The sequence below is a fragment of the Acomys minous genome, assembly GCF_964271855.1.
Source record: "Acomys minous genome assembly, chromosome: 5".
Classification (NCBI taxonomy): Eukaryota; Metazoa; Chordata; class Mammalia; order Rodentia; family Muridae; genus Acomys; species Acomys minous.
The window spans coordinates 83,219,163-83,243,224 of NC_140494.1; the positions used below are offsets into that span (position 1 = coordinate 83,219,163).

General features: G+C 44.7%; 1 protein-coding gene across 5 annotated transcripts; it reads left to right on the top strand.

The window, feature by feature from the left end:
• The first annotated feature begins 2,308 nt into the window (after nucleotides 1–2,308).
• LOC311598208 (uncharacterized protein) lies at nucleotides 2,309–23,753 on the top strand. Of its 5 annotated transcripts, XM_084783205.1 has the most exons (7): nucleotides 4,951–5,522; nucleotides 15,186–15,287; nucleotides 15,593–15,681; nucleotides 16,335–16,461; nucleotides 18,336–18,407; nucleotides 18,824–18,906; nucleotides 20,745–23,753. In XM_084783205.1, exons 3-7 carry the CDS (start codon nucleotides 15,649–15,651, stop codon nucleotides 22,053–22,055), a joined length of 1,626 nt encoding a protein of 541 aa, XP_084639331.1. In that variant the 5' UTR covers nucleotides 4,951–5,522; nucleotides 15,186–15,287; nucleotides 15,593–15,648; the 3' UTR covers nucleotides 22,056–23,753. The 5 variants fall into 5 exon arrangements, with proteins under 5 accessions (XP_084639328.1, XP_084639331.1, XP_084639329.1 ...); XM_084783202.1 differs by lacking the exons at nucleotides 4,951–5,522; nucleotides 15,186–15,287 and adding an exon at nucleotides 2,309–2,569; XM_084783203.1 differs by lacking the exon at nucleotides 15,186–15,287.
• The last annotated feature ends 309 nt before the right edge of the window (nucleotides 23,754–24,062 follow it).

The window sequence follows — 24,062 nt, forward strand, 5'->3', positions numbered from 1 at the left end:
CTGGCGATTGTCTCAGGGGTGTGTCTGCTGTGTCTCTGCCGTATGGCCCAAGCTCAAGAGACTTGGCTTTAGTTGCCCAAGCCTTTTATGCCGTTGAAGCTGGACAGTCTCCCCAAGTGTGGCTTGCTAGCCTAAGAAATTGAGCCTTCCCTTACCCTTCCCTTGGGTGGCCTTTGCACTTGGCTGGCCTTGTTGCCATTGCACGCCAAAAGGCACGCAAAACCCTCTGAATTCGATGGCCATTGCACTCCGCAGGGAATTAGCCCATTGCACACAGAATGGCATTGAGCTTCTCTCCCAAGTCAGTCCTCGATCGGGTGGGCCATAGGAATAGTCTAACCCTGATCGGGCTTTATCCCTCGGCTCATTTAATGAAAAAGGGGGAACTGTCGAGAGCTGCGATGTTGCCATGCCTAAAAATGGCGCTGGCTTCTGCCTTCCACCCTCCTGATGGTGAGTGCTCTCCCTGGTAAACAAGTCCTTATATGGCTATCAGCACGGGCATCAAGCCTTATGGTCTCCGTGACTCATTTCGGACCTATGGAGAGGCTACACGTGGCTCTCCCTGATTGGCTCTTGCTGAGGATATAAGCCTTTGCCCGCCTAGGGACGGGGCCATTCTCTGTCAAGCGATACTGCTGTAACTTCATTCCTGAGTAAACCGCCTTGAGAAGGAACCTGGTTGTCTTGAGTCTTATTCCTGCTGGTCAGGAAGGGCACGGACAGGAGTGCATTGATTTCACTCTCTTTAGTGGAGCTTTTGTTCTGGATCTCTGTTCTCCTGGCATTAAAGGCCACTGCCACCGTGAAGTCAGAGCAACTGTACTTACTGGTAAGAGACCTTCATTAGATTGGCCACACTAGCATCTCACTTATGAAAGAGGTGAGACCTCATAGTGTGCCTCATGAGGCAATGCAGGAGATGACTGGGGCCTCACGGGTCGATGAGGATATGTACCTGGTTGATGGTTGCTGCTGAGGTGGACTGATTTAATGGTATAGCTGTCTGTAAGTTACTCAGTAAACTCACTGGTTCAGACCTAGCCATCATAGCCTTGGACTCACAGCGATCCACCTGCCTCTGCCTCCCAAGTGCTGGGATTAAAGGCGTGCACCAACACCACCTGGTGAGGCTATGATTTCTTATGCTGTACATTCACCTTATGCAAAACAAATTCTAAGTAACTGCGCTACTCAAAATAGGATTATTCCCCAAGACTGAAAGGGGTTAGTATGAGCTGTGCTAAAAGCTGGTCAGCAGTTACAATGGTTTACATAGTAGAGGGAAGAAGCCACAAATTGGAACAGTGAAATAGAGCAAGGGGAATGAATATTGTCAAAGGTTGTTGCTGGGTGAAAGGCAGTACTCTGACCTACAAGAACAGACTCAATTTGATTACATTACTATAGAACAATGTTGCTTAGTGGCTTTAAGAGCTTGGAACAAAGTTGAGGAGCCTGGAAAAGGGTCAACGTTATTTACTAAGGCAATATAATGTTCTGGAGAAACCTTCACTGATTTTTTTTTTTTACAATGAGTCTCAGCTGTGAACAAATCCATACCAGACCCTGATGCAAGGCAGGTGTTGATAGAGACCCTTGCATTTGAGAATGCAAATATTGAATGTAAAAGGATTATTAGGCCATTAAAGGCATGGGCAGCTAACACAATGGGCATTTTGGTATCAGAGACCTTTAGCAGTAGCTTGTCCTATAGTATTATCACGATACTCATGAGAACCAACATTGGTAGTGTCCCCCGCTGCTGCTCACCTGCCTGTGAGGAAGCACAAGGAGACAGACACCCCTTACATCCTCTGCACAGTGGGCATGAGGCTGTTCCCCGAGAGGCAGCGGTTGGCTCTATCTTGGCCAATTTAGTGAAGGATTTGCTGTTGGAGTTTAACTTTCTCTTTTCACAGTCTCAGGCTGAAGTGATCGCTGGGAAGCAGAAAGGAGTTTATACGTGGATTGGAATCAACTTTGTTCTGGGAAGACTTGACCATGAAAATGAATCAGATGCTGATACTTCCCTGGACTCAGCAAAAGGATGCAGGAGGATGGTGGGGATGATGCTAAGCTCAACCCGCAGCACATGGATTTTCTTTTTCTCTTACTTTAAAAAAAAGATATACTTATTTATTGTATGTACATGAATGTTATACCTGCATGTACACCTGAATGCCAGAAGAGGGCATCAGATCCCAGTACAGATGTGTGTGAGCCACCATGTGGTTGTTGGGTATTCAGCTCAGGCCCTCTGAAAGAGCAAGCAGCCAGTGCTCTCTCCAGCTCGTGGAATTTCCTATAAAACAACATATGGTCCTGAACACGGTTGGTGAGAAAACCCAACATGACTGAAAAAGAAGAAAGCCCACAAGCCTTGCAGAACTGGAGGACATCTGACAGAAAGCCACAGAGGAGAAATTCGCCTGGGATCATCTCCAGAGGAAGAGTCAGTTCTTTGAGTTTGGCTGGATGCCCAGAGACTCGGGGAGACCTTGGAGCAGTGGGAGCCTCAAGTCCGGAGCAAGGAATGACGCAGGAGCCTCTCAGACAGTGAATCACAGTAAGCCACCCCAAACGAATTTTAATGATATAGACAGACTTTCCCTGCATTAAAAATGGGAAAACTCCATTTCAGATCCCTTGAGAAGAAGGGTAGGAGTTGAGGATAAGAAGCATTGCTTGAAAAGCCATTGCCCTGCTTTATAGTAATCGTCACCACTGGAGTAAACCTCTCTCTATGTCAAGTGCAATCTTTATATTTTTTCCTCTCTAAAAAGGTTGAAAAAAATAGCTATAAAGCAAGAAAAATCAGCTATTTTAATACAGAGGCTTGAGAGACAAGAGACATAGGAACTAGGAGAACGGAAAATGTTTAATTATGAACCTATGTTACCTAATGAAATTGACAATCAAGGTAGACAGCCATTGATAATGGGTAAGAAGCCTGGCTCTCCGGAAAGGAGGCCAGCTCACTGGCGTGGAGCTGGGCATATGAGAGTGCCCAAATGTCTAGTTTCTGTGTGGATTCATAAACATCCAATTGTACCTTGAAAAACAGAAAGGGGGAGTAAGATTAGCTAAAGACACTGGATGGTGAACTGGGTGTGGTGGTGGCACATGCATTTAATCCCAGCACTGGGGAGGCGGAAGCAGAGGCAGGTGGATCGCTGTGAGTTCGAGGCCAGCCTGGTCTAGGACAGCCAAGGCTACGCAAGAGACCCTGTCTCAGGGAGAGGAGGGAAAGATTACAAATGGGTCTAGAGAGATGGCTCAGCAGTTACAGGCACTTGTTGCTCTTGGAGAGGACCCAGATCTGAGTGCCAGCTCCTGCTGGTTTACAACTATCTATAACTCCACTTCCCGGGGATATGATGCCCTCTTCTGCCCTCCGTGGACACCATGCCTGCATACGGGGAACAGACATACATACAGGCAAAATATATATAATAAAATAAAATGAATAAATCTAATTTAAAAAAATTGGAAAAACAGCAGGGCATTGATGGCGCACACCTTTAATCCCAGCACTTGGGAGGCAGAGGCAGGTGGATCTCTGTTTGTCTGAGACCAGCCTGGTCTGCAGAGAGAGTTCCAAGACAGCCAGGGCTACACAGAGAAATCCTACCTCAAATCCCCAAAAATAAAAAATAAAAAGAAGGGAAAAAATAATATATTAAAGGAAAAAGCTGGACATAGTGTTGCACACCTTTAACCCCAGCACTCAGAAGGCAGAGGCAGGTGAATCTCTGTGATTTCAAGGCCAGCCTGGTCTACAAAGAGGGATCCAGGACAGCCAGGGATGTTACATAGAGAAACTCTGTTGTGAAAAGAAAATTAAAAACATTTTTCAAAAAGATCATATACCTGAGCAGATTGGTTTATCCCTGAAATGCAGGGATGGTCCAACACACACATGTCAATAAAAGTAATAAACCATCTAAATAGACTTAAAAACAAAAGCCACATGATCATCACAATAGGTGCAGAAAAAGCCTTGACAAATAGTACGCTTAGTAGCTATTTCTTGCCCTGTGTGTGACCTAACATCTTTGTGACTATTATGTCTGAACATACAGTACTAGCTTCCACTAAATAAAAAGCTTAAAGTATCAAATTGCATCTGATGGCCATAGCTAAGATTTTCTTCTTTTCTGGAACAGATCCACCTGATGTTTTCACCAATGTATTTGAAGTGTTGTGCTTATAGTGTGATGTCCACTAGAGAAGACTCCTTGGACGTGAAGTTAACCCAATATTAGCCAGCCTGAGACTACACTGGGTGTTAGGGAATCCCAGTGTTGCCCCGAGCCTTTCTTAGGGTGAGCTTTTAAACAGAAAAACCATATCCTTGTTGACATACAGTTAACCAGAACAGTTAGCCAGGAGCAGAGCTACAGAAGCTAAAAAGCAAGTACGTTTAGAGACTTTCCCAGAACTATAGGCTTTGATGGGTTAAGTCTTTGTTCTAGTTTTGGCTGGTATCGCTGTCTATGTGCTGAGTTTTGCGGCCTGAATGGTACTTCCATCGTGGAGTCAGTTGTGCTAAAGTCTGGGGGCCTGTTACATGCTTTATGATTTTCTTTGTTCTGTTAAAGTAGTAACTTCATGCAACAGTTACCACATTTGCATGTGGAATTTGCGGTATGGACTAGGCCATAATCACTCATTCTGCCTGGAGAATAATCTCAATCTCTTTCTGACACAAAGTCTCACCATGCAGGCTAGCCCGGAACTCACGGAGATCTGCCTGACTCTACCTCCTGAATGCTGGGACTAAAGGCCGATTGGCACCATGCCAAGGCTAAGAGGGCAGGGGAGGGAGAGACGGGGGGGGGGGTGGGTGGGGAGAGGGAGAGAGGTGGGCCAGGGGGGAGGGGACAGGGAGGGAGGGAGGGAGGGAAGAGGGGGCAGGGAGGGGAAGGAAGGGGAGGGGAGGGAGGGAGAGAGGTTTAAGGTTGAAGTCAGGCGCTGTGGAATTTCGGACAACTGTGCGCCGCCACGTGCGCGCTGTGTCCTCCACAGAGCAACCTGTGAGCCATTTCTCCAGCTCCTGGAGTCTTATCTCTGTACAAGGTGGTAGATTACCCGAATCTCCCGGGCTACAAGCCAGGGCGGAAGCGGAAGTGACGCCAGGGCAGGCCCGTTTCTTTTCTAGCAATGGCTGGGTCTTGTAGTTGGCAGTTTCTTTCTTCGCCTCCGGTCCATCTTTACTCCTAGGGAGTCGCTGAGGTGGGGGTGACGGCGGCCGCGGAGGGTCAGTTTAAGGCGTGGCTGTGTCGGCAGCACGCCGAGTGGCAGTCCCCGTAGGCCCGAAGCCTGGGACGGGCGGGTGTCACCCGCATCCCGCCTCCCTCCTGCCGCGGCGAGTGCTCTCTGAGCCTCCATCTGCTCGGCGCCCCTCTGCAGAAGCCGCCTTCCAGATCCCTCTTCCCGGAGAGAGCTCCGCCACTCGGCATCGCCCTGCAGCCGCCGCCGCCGCCGCCTCCGCACGACCCTGCGGTTGTGGAGCTCGGGTGAGCGCCTCGGGCTGTGATTTGTGAAGGAATCGTTCCTCGCAGAGTGTGGCGTAGTCTTTGGCATCGTCTGTTTAATTCTGTCACATGACATTCGGGTAGAAAAAGTATTCCTAGGTGTCTAGGAGTAAACATTTCTATTTGGGAGGATGAATGCTTATTCTTATCTATTGGCTGGTCGGGAACCCGCTAGGTAGGCTGGCTTCAACTCATGGAGATCCGCCTGCCTCTGCTAGGGTTAATGGCGTGCACCACCACCACACCCTGCTGAATGTTTATTTCCTTAATCTTTCCTTTTTTTTTCTTCCACCTTTTCCGTGCCTTTCCTTTCTCAGTTCTTTCCTTTTTCCTCTGTCTCTCTCTTTCTCTGCCTCTCTCTCCTCCACCTCTCCTCCTCTTGATTGTGTTGCTAGTAAAACTGCTCATTCAGCTAAGCTCCACACCCCTGCCCTGAAAGTTTTGTACATAAATATACAAATACTGTGTGACTATGGCTTCCTACTGGTGAAAATAAGAGTACTCAGTGCTCTGCAGCCGAAGTTCCCGGGCCCGTGCATCCATATAGAGTTTCAAAAAGGGGGAACTACCCTGGTTCAGAGGTCAGAGATCAACTTTCAGGTGTTGGTTCTCACTTTCCACTGTCTGGGTGCTGGAAAGCAAACAGGCGTTCTGGCTCAGCCTTCACTCACCGATCCCTCTCCCGATACGGCCTCTGTTCTTTGAAATAGGGTCTCATGTAGCTCAGGCTGGCCTCAACCTTGCTGTGTAATTGAGGCTGACCCTGATCCTCCAGCCTTTACCTCCCACGTGTTGGGATTCCTGGTGTGTAGCACCATGCCTGGCTCTATAGTAACTTTTGAAAGAGTCTCACATTCTTTAAGAAAGTCATACGTTTTGCTATTTCTGATAGAAGTCTAATAGTACGTTTAAACATTCCTGTGTTTCCCTGGACACCCCCCACACCACCCCAATGTACTTAGAGTAGCTCCACAGGATAGGTTTGTTTGTAAACTACGGTAAGAGTTTATCCTAAGTACCGCATGTTTCTTGGGCCACACGGCCTGGAACTACTCGGTCCTACTTTAGTAACTTTGCCCATCGTTATCTTAGGGTGTTCTGGTCCTGAGCCACAGCTGTTTCTCAGAAGCAGAAAGAATAGTCATCTTTTTTTTTTTTTGAGTTATTTGTTATATATACAATGTCCTGCCTGCATGTGTGTCTGCCCGCCAGGAAAGGGCGCCAGGTCTCATTGCAGGTGGTTGTGAGCAGTCATGTGTTTGCTGGGAATTGAACTCAGGACCTCTGGAAGAGCAGCCAGTGTGCTTAACCTCTGAGCCATCTCTCCAGCACCAGAATAGTCATCTTTAAAAGAGGGCATAGTGCCTGGAGCGCATGTAGCTCCGTGGCGGTGAGCTTGCGTGGCGTGCATGAGGTTCTGAGTTTGCCTCCAGCAGCAGATATGCGAAAGGCTTAGGATTGCTTTCAAGAACCAAGAAGGCCCAGCCATTGTCTGGCACTTGGGGACCTATAGATCTGGTGAATGACAGACCAGGTCCTTGAAAACCTGGTATTATATGTAGTACATCATTTTTATTTTTTGAATACATGTGTATGGTGGGTGTGGCTGTGCACGTGCCTGCCACATGTGCACGGCCACACGTCGAGGCCAGAGGACAACTTAGTGGACTCCATTCTCTCCTTTTGTGGGTTCTGGAGACTGAACCCTGGTCTCTAGGCTTCTGTGGCAAGCTCCTTTGCTTGCTGAGCTCCCTTCTCCTGTAGCTGTCTTAACTTGTCTGGCCTGCACTTGACTGGAGTGCCGTTGGTGGCCCTGTAGGTAACTGTGTAGGTGTGTTAAAGCACGTTCAAATCTTTAAAATGTTGCACTCAAAATTCAGATATCTGTTGTGTTATGTCCTGTTTGGGTAGGTACAAAAAGCAATAGCTTGGATGAAATCTTGACATGAGTGTCTTTGCTTGACCTACCACTGAACCTTTAGAAAATCTCAGCCCTAAGTCTCCACACTTTACTTTTTTTTTTAAACTATACTTTCATATTTGTGTGTGCACACCATGATGCCACAACAGCCATATGGAGGTTAGAGGACGCCTTGCGGTTCCCTCCTGCCATTTTGAATCCTGGGGACTTGAACTCAAGTCAGCCATGTCACTAGCCCATCACCCACTCTTGCATGATTCTGGGGACGAGGGAAAACTGGCAATATGGTTGGTTTGTTTTATTTTTTGAATAAGTTCTCCTTATGTAGCTTAGAGAGGTCTTGAATTCACAATCTTCCTGCCTTAGTCTCCTTAGTGTATTACCTGCCTAGTTGTTGTTTGTTGTTTGTTTTTTTGAGACAGGGTTTTACTGTCTCACTGTAACTCTGCCTGGCTTGGAACTGGGTAAGTAGATGATTGCCTGGAACTCACCGAGCTCTGCCTGCCTTTGCCTCCCCAGTTACATACCGCCGCACCCAGCTGTGTATCTCTTATAAACATTTTTTATAGTTTTGAAAATTTTAAGTCATTGAATCTAATCAACACAATGTTAATATAGTTTACCTGTAGTTGTTACTTGGTCTGTCACGTCCTCTGGGGATTGTGGTATGGTTAAAAAAAAAAAGTGTTGGAAAGGTACACTGCTCATCTTGTCAGGTCAATGCAAACCGCTTTCTGTTCATTACAAACCAGAATAGAGAAAAATCACATTAACTTTGTCTCTATGCCATAGTGAAAACCAGTTGAGGCTGTGTGTGGTGGCAGAGGCCAATAATTGCAGTGACTTAGAAAGTGAGGCGGAGGGTCATGAGGCTAACCTGGGTTACTTAAAGATGTCTTGTCTAAAAAAAAAAAAAAAAAAGATGTCTTGTCTCAAAACAAAGCCATTGGTGTGATCACGGTCCTGTGTTCAGTCGCTGCTCATTTTACCTCAAGACTCAGGGTTTTGCACTGGCCAATGAAACTTTGTAATGTTTCTTGCTTTGGGTCAGTGAAGACAAAGGTAGATTGTGTTGGATGGGTTAAGTAGCATGATACGAGTTAGAACAAGTCTTTCACGTTGCTCTTCCTTTCTAAACTTGTCAGGAGCGTGTGTATTATGTCTGGGTTATTGTGCATGTTGGTAGGGACTTCCAAGACTCCAGTAACTTCTTTTTTGTTCAATTTTTTTCATTAATTCTTGTTACACACACACACACACACACACACAAATGCATGGTGTCTACAGCAGTAGGGACTTCCTTCCGTCTCTGGAAGTCAAACAGGGACAATAGCAATAGCCTGTCTAATTTAGAGTCTATTGGACAACTCAAGCAACAGCTCAAAGGAAGGCAGCTCCTGCCTGCTGGTGGGGTTTTTGTTAAGTGATTTGTGGTTCTTGGAGGGAGTATCATCAGCCCAGATGAGAAAATTTCATTTTAGATAGATAGATAGATAGATAATAGATAGATAGATAGACAGATAGACAGACAGATAGTGATTTTGTGTGTGTGTGTGTGTGTGTGTGTGTGTGTGTGTGTGTGTGTTGCAGGATTTTTAGGTAAATACTTAATAGTATGATTTCTTATAACTGTTTCAGGCATCCCTTCTGTTGTATTACCCTTCTCCCTCCTTCTGTATTTCTCTCCCTCCCTCTTCCTAACGAAAGCCTTCCCACCCCTATTTTCTCCTATTTCCCATTTTCTATCACTTATACTCTGCTCTTCTCTCTGTTACCGCCCCCTCTCCTGGCTCTGGCAGTGGTCCTGTCTACTTTCCTGGTTTCTGCACTTACTCCAGGTAGTATTCTCACACCTGAAGATCTGGAGCCAGGGGCCTCAGATGAAAGAGAACATGCTTATCTTTCTGGGTCTTGTATACCTCATTCATTCTGATTTTGTTGTTGTTGTTGTTCTATCCATTAACCTGTAATGTTGATACTTTCATTTTTCTCTTCACAGCTGAATAATATTACATAAGATATATGGGCCACAGTATAGAGCAGCAGTGAACATGGCTGAGCAAGTATTTGTGGAGTAGGACATCAAGTCTTTTGGGCATGTGTCCAGGAGTAGTACAGCTGAGGCATATGGTAGGTTTACTTTTGGCTTTTTGAGGATTCTCCATCCTTGAGCCAGGCAGTGGTGGTGCATGCATTTAATCCCAGCACTCAGGTAGCAGAGGCAGGTAGATCTCAAGAGTTCGAGGCCAGCCTGGTCTACAGAGCAAGTTTCAGGACAGCCTGGGCCACCCAGAGAAACCTTATTTAAAACAAAAACAAAAACAAAACAACCCAAAAAAACAGGGTGCCGGGCATTCTCCACACTGGTTTCCAGAGTGGCTCCACCTGTTGGCAGTCCTACTACCTGTGAAGGAGGGCTCTTTTTTCTCCACACCTTTTTCAGCATTTGTTGTTGGTTGATCTTTGCCATCAAAGTTGTATTGATTTGCTTTTCCCTATTTGCTAGGGTTGAGCAACATTTTTGAGATATTTCTTTTTTCTTTTTTTCCTTTTGAGAACTCTGTTCAGGTCTCAGGTCCATTTGTGTGTGTGTGAGGGGGGTTAATGAGTCATTGGGTTTTTGGTTTGTTTTGTTTTCTTGAGCTCTTTATACATTCTGGATATTAACTGTTTGTCAGATGCACAGCGGCACAGATTCTTTACCATCCCATGCGCTTACTCTTTACCCAGTTGATTGTTTCTGTAGCTGTCAGAAGCTTTTTGGTTTTGTCAATTGTTGGGCATAATCCTTGGGCAAATGGAGTCCTGTTCAGGATACACCCATATCATGTAGGATAATGCCTATGTTTTCTTTTCTCCTAGAAGTTCCATTGTTTCAGGTTTCAGGATTAGGTCTTTGATCCATTGGCTTTAGTCTTTGGGCAAGGTGGTAGATATGGCTCTAATTTTATGCTTCTTCATGTGGGCATCCAGTTTTCCTAGTATCAGTTGTTGAAGATGCTTTCTTTTATCCAGCTTTTGTTTTTGGCTTATCAACTATTTTTTTAAAGATTTTATTTATTTATTATACAGTACTCTGCCCCCATGTGTGTCTGCAGGCCAGAAGAGAACACCAGATCTCATTACAGATGGTTGTGAACCACCATGTGGTTGCTGGGAATCGAACTCAGGACCTTTGGAAGAACAGACAGTGTTCTTAACCTCTGAGCCATCTCTCCAGCCCCAACTATTTAAAAAAACAATTTTTTTTTTAAATTTTAATTTATCTGTGTTGGTGTGAGGTGTCAGATCTTGGAGTTACAGACAGTTGTGAGCTGCCATGTGGGTGCTGGGAATTGAACCCAGGTACTTTGGAAGAGCAGGCAGTGCTTTTAACAGCTGAGCCATCTCTCCAGCCCTCTTTATCAACTATTAAGTGGCTGAAGTTATTTGTGCTCATGTTTGGATCTTTTCTTTTGTTCCATTGGTCTATTTTTGTGCCAGTACCATATTGTTTTTATACTGTAGCTCTGTAATATATCTTAAGATCTGGAATGGTAATTCTTCTACTGTTGTTCTTTTTATTTAGAACTGTTTGACTATCTAGGGGTTTTGTTGTTGTTGTTTTTGTAATTTCATATGAATTTTAAGATAGTTTTTCTCTATTTTTATGAAGAACGAGGTGGGAATTCTTCAGTTTAGGGGATAGGATCCTGCTGTATAGCTCCAGTTGCCTTGGAACTTGTAGCAATCCTTTTGTCTTAACCTCCCACATGTGCGGATTGTGTGGGCTACCATACCCAGCTTTGTCTGCTTCTATCATAAACACATCCACTTTATATGCCAGTCAGCCAGCTGAAGGGATTCTGCCAATTGTCAAGGATGTCTGTGTTCTACTTACAGATTTAGAAAATAGGGAAATGGCTGCAGGGCTGGCCTGCTCTCCCGTTAGTCAGTGGGTTAAGACATGATACGGGAAACCGGAGCCCGATGGTAGAGTGCCTGCCCAGCACGGACAGGCCCTGAGTACTGTTCCAGCAATAGCAATAACAGCAAAAGCACCAGTCAACTGGAGCACCATAAAATACAAAGTTTACCTGGGAACGGCAGTACTTGAGAGGCAAAAGCAGGAGGGTCTCTGTGAGTTTGGAGCTAGCTTGTTCTACATATCATATTCTGGGTTAGTTTTAAACAACCAACCAGCCAACCCACAAGCCAGACCTTATTTAGAAATATTAACTGCAAGCTAGTCTTGCATATTTATAATTCTCACATTTGGGAGGTATAGACAAGAGGATCGGGAGTTCAAAGTCATCCTCAGTCTTTTTTTTTTTCTTTTAATTTAACTTTTTATTGATTCTTTGTGAATGTCATATCATGAACCCTGGTCCCACTCATCTCCTCTTCCCTTCATACCTGCCCTCTGCCTTGCAACCTTCCCCTTCAAAAGAAAAAAAAAAACAACATTGTGGAAGCTACAGTGTGTCCCACAGTATAGCCTTTTGTCCACACTTGTTGATTTGCAAATGCTCATTGCAATAAGTCACTGGTCTGGTTCAAGGTCTCTCTGGCTTCTGCTTCACCATCAATATTGGATTTTCACTGAGACTTCTCTTAGATGTCCTGCTGTTGTCCTATCTCATGGAGATCCTGCAGCCTTGGATCTGTAGGACCAGCCCCTTCATGTGCTCCAGCAGTTCTTAGATGAGGTTAGATATTAGGGTGGGCTAACTCACAGCCCTGGATCCGGGCCTGGGTGGTGGCTGAGTGGTCAGCCCACCAGCTCTCCCACATCCACACCACCAGGGGGAGCTCGCTGGCACTACCCTGGGTACCTTACTCAGTGCCTCAGCCGTCAAGGGGAAGAGCCAGCTCTCCCACTCTCCTGCCATCAGGGCCAGCTTACCCAGGACTATGCCATCAACGGCCAGCTCTATACTGCTGCTCAGGTGAGGGGGAGGGACAGTTCTCCAACTCTCACACCCTTAGGGCTGGCTCACCAGCAACCCTCACAACCAGGGTCATCTCTAGTGTGATGCCCAGGTTAGATGCAGGGCCTGCTCTCCCAAGTGCTACAGCCTCCCACTCTCATGATCCTGGGGCCAGCTCTCTCAATTGCCACAGATGGTGAGGGGGGAGGGTGGGAGAGAGCATCTCTCCCTCACCCATGCCACCATACTGCAGACAAGTGGCAGGACCAACCTTCCCATGCTCACACCAACAGGGCCAGCGCACCTATAACCTGAAACCAGTGCCAGCTATACTGTGCTTCCTGGGCAAGGTGCAGGGGCTTCTCTCCTGAGTACTAAAGCTGGTGAGGGTTGGGTCCAGCTCTCCTGCTCCCACACCTTCAGGACCACCTCTCCCAAGATGCTCGGGCAAGGGGTGGGGCCAGTCCCGCACAGCCTTTAGACAGCAACATGGCCCCAAGAGACAACCCAGACCATAGCTGGCCTCCTGGCCTTTGGTGGTAGTAGTCCCCCACTGCAGCAACCACAGACCTAGACATGGCCCTTCGTGGCAGCATGGGCCAGAGCCTCACCATGGCCTTAGGTGGCGTCACAGGCCACTCACAGCAGGCTGGGTCTCCAGCTCCACTTCTCTTCATTGTGCACGCATCCTTCTGCTTCATTTTCTCTTCTGTTCCTGCACCACTTACTTGGTTATCTTAGTGGCATCTGGAGCCTCTGTGTGCTGGGATTATTCTCAGGAGTACTATGCCCCACCTGTGCCAGGTGACACCAGGCAGGGGTCTCAGGTGTGGTCTACTCACCTAGGCCTGTGTGGTACCTGCTTAGGGAGTCATCTCAGGCTTGCTCCCTGCCTGGGGTACATGATGCTGGGCTGGGCGTTGTCTCCCATTCTCAGTCTTATAGCAAGTTCAAAGCAAGATTGGGCTACATAAGACTTTGTATCAAAAAATAAATCTTGACTTCACAGAAGCCATCAGTAGTACTTGTAGAGGTCACTACTGTATTGTACAGTACAGGTCTAGGCTGACTTCCGATCCTGTTGAGACATGAATAACAATGACAGGAAGCCAGAGCCAGGCATAGATGCACATGCCTTTCTTAATCCCAGCACATGGAAAAATGAGGCAGGAGCATCTCTAGTTTTAGTTTTAGGGAACAAAACATGATAGCAGATCAGAACTTCCACAACAACTTCCTGCATTCAATCTAAATTCACCACTGTGTAACTATCATTTCAGAACAGTTACTTGTAGTGTCTAGGCCTGTCTTTCTATTATGTCTACTCTGAAGGGTGGGTGGGGTAATTAACTAGGTTTATCTAGGACCAGCAAGATGATTCAGCAGCTGGTGACATTTGCCCAAACCCAGATGACCTGGGTTTAATCCCCCAATCCATATGGTGGAAGGAGAGAATCAACTACTTACTCTCTGACCTCCATATGTGCAAGGTGGGCACACCTCTATGCATAAAATAAGATGTGACTGATTAAAAAAAACACTATGTGCAAGGTGGGCACACCTCTATGCATAAAATAAGATGTGATTGATTAAAAAAAACACTGATGGCTTCATGTACATATTCGTCTTCAAAAAATGACAGTGCTATTTATTAGTAATAGCCCTGTTAGAAGGGGCACTGTCTTTAATAGCCTTTGCTTACATCATATGTGGAGAGTAAGCTCATTTGTGACAACGAACTGTTGCTTCTTGATGACTGGTAGGAAGAGGCTCCTGATAAACACCACATCGGAGTCTAGAGCTTCACCATCCCTTGAGCTACCTAAGTGAGATTGTCTTAGCACAGAGGAGGGAGCGTGTGGGCAAGTCCACCTGCAGGATGGCAGCTGCTGATGTGTTCCATGGCCAGAACTCGCATTCCTATTTTGGAGAATCTGTTAGGTCCCCTGAAAAATAATTTCCTATGATCCAGGCCTCGACAGCCATATAACTCCACTTACCTCACTTTAGGGCTGTTGGTAGACTAGCGAATACTTGTGTTAGTTTTCTGTCCCTGTAATAGAACACCTGGCATTGGAGTTGGGCCTGGGATCAGTTGGTAGGCCAGTTGCCTAGCATGCCCAAAGACCCTGGTTCCATCCAGCACCACATAAGCCAGGTGTGGAGTTCACACCTGTAATTTCATGACTTGGGAGGTAGAGGCAGGAAGATTCAAAATTCAAGTTTATAGAGCAGGGTGTGGGTGGCACACCTGCTCTATCTAAACTTGTGCTTCTGGCACTTGGGAGGCAGAGGTAGGCAGATCTCTGTGGGCTTGAGGCCAGCCTGGTCTACAGAGTGAGTTCCAGAATAGCCAGAGATAAAACAGAGAAAACCTGTCTAAAAAAAAAAAAAAGAAAGAAAAAAGGAAAAAAAAAATCCAACTTTGTCCTTGGCTACATATCAAGCTTGAGACTAGCCTAGATTGCATGAGACTGTGTCTCAAGACAAAGAAAAGCATGACACCAGCATCTTATTAAGGAAAAAAGTTTATTGCTCTATGTTCCAGAGGTTTTAATCCAGGTTCACTGGGCCCTGTTTCTGGGCCTGTGGTGAGGCAGAACACCATGGTGGGAAAGGTTCTGTGGAGCAGAGCTATTCATCGCACAGCAGCCAGAAGGCAGAAATAGCAAGAGTGCAGAAAAAAAAATACCATCTTCGCTGCCCTACTTTCTCCACCTAGGCCCCGCCCCCTCATTTCTGCCACCTCACAGTAGCCCAGTAAGTTGTGTGTCTATGGTTTAACCAGCTGGTAATAGATCTCTCACGATCCAGCCACCTCCAAAAGGCTCCACCTCTGGACACTGCTTCATTGCCAAGCTGTCAACACATGAATTTGTGAGAACGTTTCAGCACCCATCCACAACAGTCTGCATTGTAAGTCAGGCCCTTGGTATGTGTTTGAAAAAGTACCATACACTTCTCATGGGATTTGTTACTAGGGAAACAAAGTGTCACCTCTCGGACTTGAAGTTGTCTTCCCCATAATGAGACATTTTCCCGATGGGTAGCATGCTTCACCAGCTTGTTTCCTGGTTCTGGCTGAGACAGGACTGCTCTAGAATCATGTGTTTGTTTATATGGTGAGTTTTCTCAGGTGTGTAGCCTTACGTGGATTTCATATTAGGGCTGTGTAATGGTTAAAGGCGACTCTGGGTTCTCATGTCCTCTGTCTTTTCCAGGAACTCTCTGTAGGGACTCAAACTCCATTCTTGAAGAAAAGATAAAAGTGGAAAAGATGGTGGCTGATTGCTTGACAAACTGTTACCAGGTATGTAGAAATTGTGTCTCACAAGCGACGCGCTTGACCCCTACCTGTGGCTATACTTTCAGGGCAGACTTAAGTCCAGAGCGTCTCAAACAGGTAGAAGCCCCCTCAAGAACTGAGCACCTAGCTGAATTTCTGAGAGAGTGGGGTCTCTGCTATGGTTGAGGTAATACCTCAAAATCATCCCACGGTTTCAGTAATTTCTAGTTAATCTTTATACTCCCGATGCCAAATGACATTAATAATGTCCAGTTTAGTTCAGTTATCATGACAGAAGATAAAGAAGATCTAGTGTTCTTTTCGTGCTGCACTTACCTGTCATTGTTAAGGTTGTATGTGCAGCGTGCTTAGAAGAAGACTTTTAAAAATGGAGAGAAGGCTCTAGGCTGGTCGTGGCAAGGTCAGGCCACCTGTCAGCGGATTATTAGTGGTAGTAAGTGACTGGAGCAGATCGGCACATTGAGTGTAGATGGGGGAGGGGCATTGAGACCACTAAGCCCTGGGGCGGGCAGTCAAATGGAAGCGCTCGGGCTTCTGTATGGGGTCTCACTTCTGCAACTGCAGAGAACATTGGTGCATATGTTATTGTCACTCAAACGGTGTGTGTGTGTGTGTGTGTGTGTGTGTGTGTGTGTGTGTGTGTGTGTGTGATTTAGGTCTCAGTAACTTTTGATGATGTGGCTGTGGACTTCACCCAAGAGGAATGGATTTTATTGGATCAGGCTCACAGAGACCTCTACAGAGAGGTCATGCTGGAGAACTACCAGAACCTGGCCTCAGCAGGTAGGACGGCCATCACTCCTTATGGCTTCCTAGGGAGCAGAGGGATGGGACGCCCTGGTGTGCTGCTGAGGGATCAGAACGCAATGGAAAGCAAGAGGCACACAGACTTTGTCCTAATACCACTGCATACCAGCTAATACCCTGTCTGTGGGAGAGTCTCACAGCTGCCTGTAATTCCAATTCCAGAAACTGGCTCCCTCTTCTGGCCTCTGGGGTACTGTATGCACATAGTACACATGAAGGCAAAACACTCAAATAAATCAAACTACTAAAGTAGATACTAGCCACCTCAACGTATAGGTTTCCCCTCAGCCATTTTCCTTATGGTCTAGAACTCTCAACTTTTCGCTTAAGTGAAGCACTTTACAACTTCTCTGACATATCTGAATTACCATCACGACTACTGTTGTGTTTTGAAGCCATTAGTAAAACTGAGGGCTACATGAGCACACCTGTTGCTGTATTGGTTTTTGTTTGTTTTGAGACAAAGTCTCTCTATGTAGCCATGGCTGAAATGGAACTCAGTGTGTAACAAACTGGCCTTGAATTCACAGAAATCCACCTCCCTCAGTTTCCCAAGTGGAAGTACTGGGATTAAAGGTTTGTGCCACCATGCCTAGCAAGTTTTGCCGTATTGCAACAAGGATGCTATTCAGTTGGAAAGATGCTTAAATGACTAATGAGCAGGTAGCAGATTCAGTGTAGCTATGATGGGCACCGGATGATTTGCATCCAAGGTAGAGCAGAGGTATAATGTGAAATTCTATAATGCTGCTCAAAATGGTGTGCAATTTTATATGAAATTCTTCTGGAAATTTATATTTAATATATTCAGGACAGGGGAAATAATATGTAACTAACCACAGACAGCAAAACCATGAATATGTGGGGGCTGCTATGCATTTTAATTTTCTGTGGTGGTTACAAAATGCTGTACTAGATGAATGCCAATCACCCATTAGAACCATAAATTATTGACTGGACATGGTGGTGCATAGCTCCAACCCCAGCACTTGGGAGGCAGAGACAGATGTGTCTTTGTGAATTTAAGGCCAGCCTGGTCTACATAGTGAATTCTAGGGCAGCCAGAGTTACATAGTGAGACCCTGTCTCAAATTTAAAAATTTAATAACAACAACAACAACAATAATAATAATATTGTGTTTTTCACAACAGGGTTTCTCTGTGTAGCCTTAGCTGTCCTAGATTCTCTTTGTAGACCAGGCTAGCCTCAAAATCACAGCAATCTGCCTGCCTTCCCCTCCCCCCCCCAGACCTCCTAGTGCTTAATTTTTTTTAAAATTAAATTTGTTGAGTTGGGATATAGCTTGGTGTTCTATGCAGTACCTGTGTTTGACTCCCATCACTATGGGTGGGGGGAGGGGATATAAAAATGTAGTGCTTATATATGAATTTAACCCAGATGAGCTGATGCTATGTAACCTACTATTTGAAAGTAAAATTATCTTTGTCTCACTCTTTATTTGACTTGAAATATTAGTGCTTTTTTAGAGTGTTTATTTATAATCATTAATCGGAGCGTCTCAATTCAGCATTAATTAATCATCAGGGAATAGTGAGGCAGCATTTGCCTGTCTAACGTCTCTGAAACAATTGCCCTGCTAGAAGCACAGCTTCATGGCCTGCCCTGGGGCACACACCTTTAATCAAAGCACTCAGGAGGCAGACAGGCAGCTTCTGTGAGTTTGAGGGCAGCGTGCTCTACATAGATCAGCCAGGACTACATAGTGATATCCTGTCCAAAAAATAAAGCAAAACAGAACAGAACAAAAAACCAAACAGCTCCTGAATTCTACTGAGTTGTATGCTCTTTTGCATGAACTTCCTCCATGAATGCACCTGCCATGTGTAAGGATGTGAAGTCATCAAGCCCAGTCTGATCTCCTGGTTGGAAGAGGAGGATTTGCACAGAGAAGATCTCCAAGGTGAGTGTTGGTGACGAGTGTGTTTAGAGCTGGAGTATGAGATCTTTTAAAGACACATGTGATGGCTCTAAGTGTGGGCCACATACCTGGAAAAATATGAAGTCCTCTGCTTCTTAGACTCTTCTGCCCTCTCAGATTCCCTGTAATTTTGTAAAATGACCTATTGTGTTTCATGTTTATTTTCTGTTGTATATTTGTTCAGATCTTTGCTACCTTTTAGCCCAGTAATATGATTTTCTTCAAAGAGTCAGTTTGAAATAAAGCATTTAAAACTCACGTCCTTAGTGTAGTCAATTTATTGACCTTGTCAAAATGATCACACTTTTCTTTCTTCCTAACCAGGTTCAGTGGAACAGTTAAAAAGCCCTATGGTTTTAAGCTCTGTAATGACTATTTATTTTTCTGTTTATCTTCAGAATGGGAAATGCCACTTGGCACCAAAGAGTCAACATTGCATAAGGATTTTTTGAGGGGACAGACTTCCAGTGGAATACAAACAGTAAGATTGACCAGAGATGTTTGTTATTTTCCTCATTCACAGATGAGTGTGAATTCCATTATAGGAAACCAAATGCATGTACCCAGGAGGGGACAGCAGTGGATCTGAGCAGTAATGTGAATATAATGAATGTTGGGGTGTCCCAAACCTATCACAAAACTTCTAAGAGATCCCTCTGCCCAAAATGGCTCAGTGAGGGCTGGAGAGATGGCTCAGAGGTTAGGTCCTGAGTTCAATTCCTAGCAACCACATGGTGGCTCACAACCATGTGTAATGAGATCTGGTGCCCTCTTCTGGCCTGCAGACATACATGCAGGCAGAACACTGTTAACATAATAAATAACTAAATCTTAAAAAAAAAAAAAAAAAAAAAGATGGCTCAGTGGGTAAAGACTCTTGATGCCAAACCTGCCAACTTGAGTTGGAGCCACAGGATTCTTATGGTAGGAGCGAATTGACTCCACTGGTTGTCTTTTACCTCTACATGACACTGCCTCAAAGATGATTAAATGTAATCTTATTTGTTTACTTCATTTATTTAAGTCAGGGTCGTACTTTTGTAGCCCTGGCTGGCCTGCCATTCACTATCTAGACCAGGAAGACCTCAAACTCAGTGAGATCTGCCTACCTCACTCAGCACAATTAACAAAAAAGAGATCCCATAAGTACATGGCCCAAAATGCGTAACTAGATACTACCTTTTAAGGCAATTTTGTGTATATCTTTTTTTTTTTTTAAGATTTATTTATTATGTATACAGTATGCATCAGATCACATTACACATGGTTGTGAGCTACCATGTGGTTGCTGGAAATTGAACTCAGGACCTCTGGAAGAGCAGTCAGTGCTCTTAACCACTGAGCCGTCTCTCCAGCCCAAATTTGTGTATATCTTAATGATTATTTTGAGCTTAAATCAAATGGCAACTACTGTTGCTTCACTCAGTTTGAAAGAAAATATGAAAAAGGTTAAACATAATTTGCCATTTATTCATTTATCAACAGAAGAGAAAGAACAGTGTTGATGCATTATGAGATTAGCCAGGAGACTTCTTACTGACCAGACTCAGGAAGAATTGGAAATGTTGTAGAAAGATCAGTACAAATGATAAGTACATAAGAGAAGTAATAGCCACCCTCGTAAGAGAAATGTCTTAGAGTCTAGGTCAAAACTTGGGATAGAGTCCACCTAAATACACAATCCTATGTATATGTCACTGATTTCTTAGATTCTTAAAATAGTTTCATAAAAATGCTGAGGCAAGACTAGGTGTGATGATGCAAGCCTTTAATCCAAGGAATTGAGAGGCAGAGGCAGATGGCTCACTGAATTTGAGGCCAGCCTGTCCTGCAGAGTGAGTTCTAGAACAGCAAGGGGTCAGGGATGGTGGCACACACCTCTAATCCCAGCATACAGAAGGCAAAGACAGGTAGATCTCTGTGAGTTTGAAGCCAGCCTGGTGTACACAGAGCTTCAGGCCAGCCATGGCTTCTTCATAGTAAAACTCTGTCTCAAAAACAAACAAAACTAATAGGCTGGTGTGGTGGCGCACACCTGTAATCCCGGCACTCTGTGAGGCAGAGGCAGGTGGATCACTGTGAGTTCAAGGCCAGCCTGGTCTACAAAGTGAGTCCAGGACAGCTAAGGCTACACAGAGAAACCCTGTCTCAAAAAACCAAAAAGCAAACTAACAAACCGAAAATACTGAGGCATCTTTCTAAGATTAGAACTGATGGGTCTGGAGTCTTGCATGTAGTGAAAATGGCAAAAAAATCATCATCATTTCCCTTAATAAGTCTGAAAAGTTCTCTAACCATAATTCATCCCTTTATCAACAGGGCAGAAGCCATAGTGCACGAGAACTCTGTTACTATATACAGTGCGGAGAAATTTTCAGTGAACATTCATATTTCAAGACACATGTGAAAACTCACAGTACATGGAACACTGGACATTTTACTCACTCAAATCATGATGCGTCTGTTCAAGTGCACACCATAAAAACGTATCCATGTAAGATTTGTGGAAAAGCCTTTGGACGGTCTTCAAATCTTAATAGACACCTACGAAGCCACACTGGAGAAAAACCCTATGAATGTAAGGAATGTGGGAAAGCCTTCACTACCTACTCAAGGCTAGTGGAACATTTTAGAACTCATACTGGAGAGAAACCGTACAAATGTAAGGATTGTGGAAAAGCCTTTGCTAAGCGGTCAGGCCTTATAACACACATACCAACCCACGCTTCAGAGAAGCCCTTTGCATGTAAAGAGTGTGGGAAAGCCTTTGCCTCATCCCCACGCCTTAGTCAGCACGTCAGGATTCACAGTGGAGAGAGACCCTACATATGTAAGGAATGTGGAAGAGCCTTCCTCACTTCCTCATACCTGCGGAACCATGTAGGAAGAACTCACAGTGGGGAGAGACCCTACATATGTGGAGACTGTGGAAAAGACTTCCATTCTTACTCAAATCTCCGCAGACATGTAAGAACTCACAGTGGAGAGAGACCCTACATGTGCAAGGAGTGTGGAAAAGCCTTCCTCACTTCCTCATACCTGCACAACCACATAAGAAAAACTCACAGTGGAGAGATGCCTCACATATGCGGTGAGTGTGGGAAAGTCTTCCATGCTTCCTCATACCTGCGCAGACACTTAAGAACGCACAGTGGAGAGAGACCATGCATATGTAAGGAGTGTGGCAAAGCCTTCCTCAACTCCTCATACTTACGCAAACATCTAACCATCCACAGTAGAGACAAACCCTATGAGTGTAAAGAGTGTGGGAAAGCCTACCGTAGGTACAATCTGCTACACGAACACTTAAAAACTCACATGGTAGAAAAGCCATTTGAATGTGATGTATGTGGAAAATCCTTTCAGTATTTCTCATACCTTACTAAACACACTCGAATTCACACTGGGACGAAACCCTATAAGTGTAAGTACTGTGGGAAAGATTTCACTACTTCCTCCAGCCGAGCTGAACATATCCGAACTCACACTGGCGAGAGGCCCTATGAGTGTACGGAATGTGATAAAACCTTCACTTCATCCTCTAACCTCATTCACCATGTAAAAATCCACACTAGAGAGAAACCTTTTGTTGAGAATGCAGGGAAGCCTACAGTAGATTTTCCCTACTGACTGAGCACTAGTAGCTCACAGTGAACAGAATCACTTCAGATCGGAGGAATGCCAAAAATCCTTAATCCCTCATATCTTGATTTCATCATGCTGGAACTTACACTGTTCAGAAACAAAGGCTGTGGAACAGCCCCCAGTTATGACAGTTTACTCTGAAAACATGAAAAGAACCTACACTCAAGATGCCCTGCAAATCTAAGGAAAGAAACAGTAAAGCCCTCACTGTTTCCTAGGAACTTACTAACTGTGTGAGATGTCACAATGAAGGGAAATACATTGATATAAGATGTACAGAAGGTTGTAGTTCTGCTAAGTATTTTTAATTCACTTGTCCCAACAGCTGAGAAAACTCTATGAAGGTAAGGAATGCTAGAAAGTCACATGAACTTAATCCTCGGTGTTTAGTAAAAATTATAATTCATACCCAAGAGAAAGTAACTATGTGGACATTTTGTCTATGTGCCTGAAGTGTGGTATGCTGGCAGCAGTAAGGCCTGTGGGATAATATTGTTTATTTTGATCTTTGTTATCTGTCTGGATATTCCTAGAGTGATATGTTTTCTTTCCTTCAGACAACACCATTTCATTTTGGTTGCTACAACTTCTGGGTAGCAATCTGGTGATATGAGGACTTTTGAAATATAAACATTATTTTAGTGTAGTGTAGAGTCTCTAGTTGGCTTATTATACTATTAAACATGGTATCCTGTAGTAGCTTACAGCAGCTAAGATTCATAATATGTTTCTAACAGTCGATAAAATGTCTTATTCCTCTGTCACAACTTTAGATAAAGTGACATAAATAAATAAGCAAACAAACTATCAAAATCCCTTCCACAAACACATTAAGCTATGAATCTATAAATCTTCTGTTATTGATAAAGTCAGAGCCCCCATGATCCAGATACCTCTCCCATCCTACACAGAACACTACAGCCCTAGGGTCCAAGCCTTCAGTACATGAGCTTTTGGGGTCCACTTCAGATTCAAATCATACTACAATGCCTCCCGGGTTCCTCAAGATTCCAAATAACTTGATATTTGGTAATTCCTCAAGATTGCAAATAACTTGAATGCTTGGGGCATGTGTTTTATAATTTAAAATCCCTGGTTGTTGGCTATTCTGTGTGAACAGAGTGGAGTGGGATAGGCTTACCTGGCACAGTGCACACGTGGAGATCAGAAGATAACTTACAGGAATCTGTCCCCGCCTTTCACCACATGGGTCCCAGGAACAAAACTCGGGTTGTCAGGCATGGCTTGGCAAGCAGTTAAACGGATTGGAGGGACAGCTCCGTGCTTAAGAACACTTGGAACTGTTTCAGAGGAGCACATTTAGTTCCCAGCACTCACACTGAAGTGTTCACAGCTGCCTGTTCTCCAAGATATCAGACCTCCTCTTCCGGTTCCGGGTACCCCAGGCAAGTACACATACAGAAACATAAATAATGAAGCATTAAAAAAAGAAAAGAAAAACAACAAATCCAGGGTTCCAACACCTATTCTTTTCTGGGAACCCACCAAACATGTCCTAAGTCAATCCAGATCAGAAGTGAAGATGCACAGAGACATCACCTATACTCGGCTCATCAGAATTACTCAGAATTATTGATCTTAAGGGTTTTTTTTTCCAGCCATACTTTTCTTTCTTGGCAGAAATTTCAATAAATATTATGGCTAAGGCTTTTTTCTTGCTTATATCCAGCTTCCTGTCCCTCTGTTTTTGCCTCTAGTAGACCTGGGTGGCAGGTACGTCATACTGTGCCCTTTCTCAATACTATGCACAGGAAGCTTCATGTAGTCAGCACTGTTCCCACAGAAGCCCGTATTAACCATTTCTTCATAGTTGGTGTTTTATGTACTGTTGTGCTTTGGGCAGTGCCTAGGGTACAGCTGCCACTCTGTTACATTTTTATTTTGTAGAAGGCAGCACATGCTGATTCATAGCGAAGACAACTTGCAGTAAGCAGTTCTTCTACCATGTGAGTTCCAGGTATTAAACTCGGG